The 6,000-nt window shown below is 35.1% G+C and overlaps 1 protein-coding gene across 1 annotated transcript; it reads right to left on the bottom strand.

Moving 5' to 3' along the window:
* Positions 1-821: 821 nt before the first annotated feature.
* On the bottom strand, positions 822-5,718 carry LOC123197177. Its single transcript, XM_044611344.1, has 5 exons — positions 5,108-5,718; positions 3,118-3,230; positions 2,650-3,021; positions 1,658-2,402; positions 822-1,406 (listed from the first exon to the last, which is right to left on the bottom strand). Exons 1-5 carry the CDS (start codon positions 5,346-5,348, stop codon positions 1,339-1,341), a joined length of 1,539 nt encoding a protein of 512 aa, XP_044467279.1. The 5' UTR covers positions 5,349-5,718; the 3' UTR covers positions 822-1,338.
* Positions 5,719-6,000: the final 282 nt, after the last annotated feature.

The raw sequence follows: 6,000 nt of genomic DNA, 5'->3' as shown, positions 1-6,000 counted from the left end.
TTAGCCGAACCAAAATTTTTATTCAATATGGTTCAGCTTACCCCATTTTCTAATGAATTTAAAAATATATATTTTTAGGAGTTTTATAATATTTTATGCGGCCTTTTGATAATTTTTGAAGTTATTAAAAAAAAAAAAAAAAAAGATAACGAAACAAACCAGGAACCGAAAACAGTACTCTACCACATAATTCCTTGAAAATCAAAACAAATGGTGTTATCGAGCTAAAAAACCGTACCATACAAGGCTGATAGCAAAACTGGAGTAGAAAATACATTCTTATCTCATGAAACTAAAGAGCAGTCCAACAACCAAGACCCCCATGTGTTTAGTTTCGGAAAGAAATTGATTTGAAAGATTAGACCGACAACCCACCAACCATTTATCAAAACTTGCACTCATCCGACTGTAGACATCAATATATCAATCAAATCTAGATGTAATCCCATCCACCAAACATCCAGCCACCGTATTCCAGCCCCATTCACACCCTCAAAAACTAAAAACAAAATTAAACTCCTTCTCTCTGTTGTGGTTAGTCAACATGGACCACACTGTCTGTAATCCCATCCACCGTATTCCAGCCCATTCACAACCTCAAAAACTAAAAACAAAATTAAATTCCTTCTCTCTGTTGTGGTTAGTCAACATGGACCACACTGAGGATATCCCACATCTCTAGAACTCAGCTCTTTCTCTAGACACTACTTTATGAAACCTGGGGGATTTGCTTAAACAGAAGCCATCATGGAGTTGAAAAAACCAAATTGTGGGCATGCATGCGTTTGAAATGATTTTTGGTCATTATGCTAAAACATAAATGATAAAAGCATCACTGGATTATATGTTAACAGAATTTGACATTTGAAATATTGTCCAAAATATCATTGATCAATATACACTTGAGTACAAGCCAGCACAAGTGACTTTTGACAGACTGCAGAGAAGAACAAGAAGAGAAGAGTTATAATATGATGTCAAAATTTCATACCTGGTTGGCCTTTGAACGATTAGAAACAATAATGTGATACATTTGTTACTTTTACCTCCTTACATTCTGCAGAAGAGAATACACAAAACAGCAGTACTGCACATAAGCAAGGGCCTGCCACCTCTGTGACTTTGACCTGATACTGCATCTGCCAGCTTTTTTTTTTTTTTTTTTAACCCAAATATTTACATGCACAAAAACATGTATCCACTCAGATGTGAGGTCTTTCTGCTGCTCTCACTTACAAAGCTTCTCCAAGGTCTATTTAACTTTGAAATATACAATTGAATCCCTCAAACACTAGAGAAGCAATTTTATCTTGACATTAGATTATTTCACTTTCATTGTTAAAAATGTAATACAACAGCTAACAAGAGCGACAACACCAATTGAACAGTTGAATGACCTGCATAAGCTGCAAAAATAGCAAACCATAACTATTACCTGATATTTCTTTCGTTTATAGATCAAAATATCAAAATGGCCAATCTAATGATTCACCAATCATCAATAAAGGAACTCTTAGAGATAAAGCAAATTATAAAAGAACCCAATGAACAATCAAATCATTACACAACAAAACCACCATACAGTAATTGCATGAAATAAGTTGTGTCAGATTCAAAATAATTTGAACATAAAATTACAATTATAGGAGATACTCACATGAAAGAGGAGATTGTGAAGCTGGCAGTGTTGAGTCGTGATGTTCCATGTCTGAACCACTCTTTGATGGGGGGCTTGCATGAGCAAAAGCTACATTTGGCAAGGGACTTAATGCAGGTCGTGAATGGGAGAAAGGTGCAGGTGTAGGTGTTGGTGGAGCTATATGTGCTTGTGGCGAGGCAGTAGAATAGTGAGGTGAAATAGTGGGAGCAATGGTAGGGGCCATATGGGACTGTGTCCTTCCCTTTTTCATAGATCCCCCTTTATTCGCTCTATGACAGCCTGGAGGCTTTGCCTCATGACTTATCTGGGGTGCAGGTGAATTTTTCATTGAGGCAGGTGAACCATGCACTGGCGGAGGTGCAGCTGTCGGAGTCTCAGGTGTTGGAGAACTTGCAGGAGCTAGATGATCATTGTGGTTATGGTGACGGTGATGGTGGTGGTGATGGTTGTGATGGTGGGAATGAGGAAGAGGAGCAGAAGAAGGTGATGATGAGGGGGCACTCCCATCGCCACCATTGAGGGAGTGTTGCAAGATAGATGAAAGTTGAACTTGCTTAACCTTACCAAATACAGTGTTATTTAGGCCAAGGTTTTTGGAATTTGAACCAGTGATGGTCTGAGCCAGCTGCTTCAACCTTGGGGTTGAGGGAGTGTTTCCAACAGTCAAAAGAACAGAAGACTGAACAATTGTGGGGGGAGCCACTGTTGAACCTTTGGAATTCAACAAGCTTATATACAAGTTCTGAAATCAACAAAACAACGCTGATCAGATAATCACACTCTCGCTGTAAAAGACAACAATATCTCCATTATCTAGCCATAGAGCCCAATGCTACAATGTGTATAAGTTTCTTTTTTATTATATGGTTATTCTTTTGTTCTAATGTATATAAAATCAAGTATATGAATAAAAAATAGAACAACTTGGATAATACTATAATCATGAAAAAGTACAGGTTTAACAGAGGAAAAAAATAAAGTAAAGCTACCTCATAGGATGCAAGATGTAATCCAGACTTCAGCTGGCTCGTCAGTTCATTGAAATTTACTTGTATTTGATAAATAGAGAAGTTCAAGGTAAAGTTGAAAAGGATTTGCACTTTCTGAAGAAGAAACGCACTCTGTAGAGGAATCACAATAATTCCTCCAGGGAATTTCAAAACCTCAAATAAGAACGGGTCCCCAAACAAGGATGTAGTCAAGCGAAGGAATGATTGGTTTATAACCAAAGATACAAATGATGATCTGATCAAGCTTTCAGAATACAAAGATATTTTTGAATTTTTGGTATCTGGATCCACAGCAAACACCACCTTCGTAATGTTAGATCCAGCTTCAGGTTCTAGAGATAAAATAACCACCTGATCAAAATTAATGAGTCAATATATGGGGAAGGAAAATTGAAAACTAAATGTTAAAAAAGTATGTAACATGAAAAGGAATAAGACAAAAGATACTTTGATGGTTGGAACGCTAATCTCGTTATAGATGTCTAACTCAAGCTGCATGATATTGGCTTCCAGCAAAGAAACTGGTTTCTTAAGATTGAAACTTGCAACAATGTCATGATCTGCATTAACAAATACTATTAATCACATTGTATCAAAAACATGACACATTTCTCATTCAAGAAATCACTAACTGCAATAACAATGTCAAGGATGTCACAGTTCCTAAACCATGAAAGTATATGATGACCTATAACTTCTACTAATTATCACACAAAAGAACATAATAAAAAGAACCCACAACATTTCCATAATGAAACTACAAAAAAGTGCAAAACTCCTAAAAACTATTAACATCAAAGTAGTGGCAAACATCTTCACATCTTCTATTGCCCCAAATACACTCAATCCTTCACAGAAAACAAAACTTGGATTGCAATAAGAGAAATGTTGGACCAACTCAGTGAATATGTAACAGTTAATACATCTTAGATGTGGCACTTCCATGTTCCATTCCACTTATAAGGGTAAAGAAGACAATCCAAAAACCATAAGCAACACTGAAATAATTGATCTAGGAAATTATAGACATAACTGATTTATGACAAATTTTCATACTAAATATAATTGAACTTGTCACCATTGATCTCTAGCCCCTTTGCTTCAACATGTGTAACTAAACTTGGACCCATAAAACTTTTATCCTAATATAAGTTCCAACTGCCTAAGTCCTGCTTCACTTCTTCACCTGCATTTCATTCACATTCGCTTTACAAATGATCCAATTTTGAATTTGTCAACAATTATCTCCAACCATTTTACTTCTCCGCATTAACTAAACTCAGATACAAAAAAACTTGAATACCTTATTGGTTCCAACTGCTTAAGTCCTGCTTCACTTGTTCACATGTAGATCATTCGCCTTCATTTTTTAAGGATCCAATAAACACAAATTGACATGGAAAGAGACCGTCTTTACCGGCTTGTGCTAAATGTTGTATTGTCAAACACTTCGATAAAACTAGTAATAACAATTTAACCAATTTTGTTAAGTGACTAGAATAAGGATGCATGTATAAAGTCCAGTAATTTGCTTTACAATAGCATGTTTGGCACACATGACGCAAATTAGTAAAAAAACTAGGAAGTGACTGCATCCTCACAAGGGAAGTCAGAAATAGAGAGTAAAAAAATTTATCATTGCAGAAACATTGTTCTGATGTGAATTATTCCCACCAAAGCCATCCAATAATCTCCTTTCTAAAGACCTTGTTGAACACTTGACCATAAATAAGTAGTCACACTCTGAAACCCATGTACATTTTTTCCTATAATAGTAATTCTGTCATGATATTGAACACCATAACTAATTGGAGCACAAAAGAAAGAAAGCCAAATTTAAAAATTTGAGACATCCCATCAACCATACTACAAGTCATGTATTCGTGTGACATGTGGATTATATTCTGTCTCATTTATCCTAACAATCACTTAACACAAAGCTATCCCAGAACCCTTCAGCCTAAATAGGAAACTTTTTTCATAAAATTTTACAAAAAAATAAAATGAAAAAAAAACCCTTACTTACCATAACACATATATACCCATAATTAGAAATTTGTTATTAATGTCTAATAAGAACACTCACATAATCTTTACATTAGATTCAAAAAAACAGAAATAAAAATATCAGCAGTCAAATGATTTTCCCACTTAAATATTCTGTCTATTTATCATCAAAACTAAATTCCCAAAATGTAGCTCCAAATTTGCAAACGTCACTCCACATAGAAATTTACAAGATAACCACAAGAATTTACTAATTGGTTCGCTTCTCTCAATAAATAGGAAAAAAACACCAATTATAATTATCAAATTGAAAACACTACTAATACACAAAACAACAGGATCATAAAAACACAAATCACTTTATCTTCCAACGTTTTATCAGCAGCCAAAGACAGCAAAAGAAAACACAGATCAAAACCCCAAATCTGACCTTTAAACTTGGAATCAAGATCCAGATCCTTCTGATCTGCAAACTGAAGAAAAGGAGGCAACCAAAACAAAGCAGAGAGAAAGACGGCAAGCGATAACAAGAGCATGAAGAAACATTTGAAGCCAATGAGCCTATAAATCCAAGAGCATCCTTTACACACAAATCTCGTGTCCACATTTTGCGGTACATTCTCATTCACAACACTAACGGCAAGAGTTTGTTCATCCTCGGGCTTCCCCATAATGCAAGTGACGATGACGGGTCAGAGTCCATCACCTGCTCGGAAGCCACTTAGGTGAGAGGGGTCTCCGTTTGTTGCACCCATTCTTGATAAAACTGAACAAACAAAAACCAAGAAAGCGGTATAGTTTTGTTCAGCTGTGAATATTTTAAAATGAAATTATAATTTTTAAAAAAAATGAGAGTTAGGGTTTGAAGAAAAAGGTCAAGGAAAGGAAGGGAAAGCTAGAGATGAAGAGAGAGAGAAAGGGAAGTGAGTATCTGTAAATGACAAGTATGGGCTTTTGGTTAAGAGATGGTGGTTTATCTGTTTTGTTTTTCTTGTTTTTGAAATTATGGAAAGAGAGAGTTTTCAAAATATAAAAAAGAGTGTGACTGCGTGAGTTGGTCCTCGTGAGTATTAAACTCTTGACTCAGAGCATTATCTGTGCACCAAACGGCATTGTTGGAAAGCGAAGGTATTTTAAATTTTTGAGGGAAGAGGATAATTTTCCACCTAACTTACGGCGAAATAATAAATATATACTTGTAATAGATACAAAATTCAGATATTTATTTAAGTTTTTATTTGTTAAGATATATCCGCATATATTTTATTAAGGTTAAGGGATAAAATTATCAGTTTTTTATAATATTAAAATAATTAAAATTAT

This window comes from Mangifera indica, chromosome 15 (assembly GCF_011075055.1).
Source record: "Mangifera indica cultivar Alphonso chromosome 15, CATAS_Mindica_2.1, whole genome shotgun sequence".
Taxonomy (NCBI): Eukaryota; Viridiplantae; Streptophyta; class Magnoliopsida; order Sapindales; family Anacardiaceae; genus Mangifera; species Mangifera indica.
This window is presented reverse-complemented; position numbering and strand designations above follow the sequence as displayed.

Bases quoted from the DNA above. Each gene is read 5' to 3' on its own strand.
- LOC123197177 (XM_044611344.1), bottom strand. From the start codon at position 5,348: ATGGGGAAGCCCGAGGATGAACAAACTCTTGCCGTTAGTGTTGTGAAT. The intron at 3,231-5,107 runs GTCAGATTTGGG...TTGTTAATGCAG, and splicing joins TCTTGATTCCAAGTTTAAAG to ATCATGACATTGTTGCAAGT. The intron at 1,407-1,657 runs GTGAGTATCTCC...CTATTTTTGCAG, and splicing joins TTCACAATCTCCTCTTTCAT to CTTATGCAGGTCATTCAACT.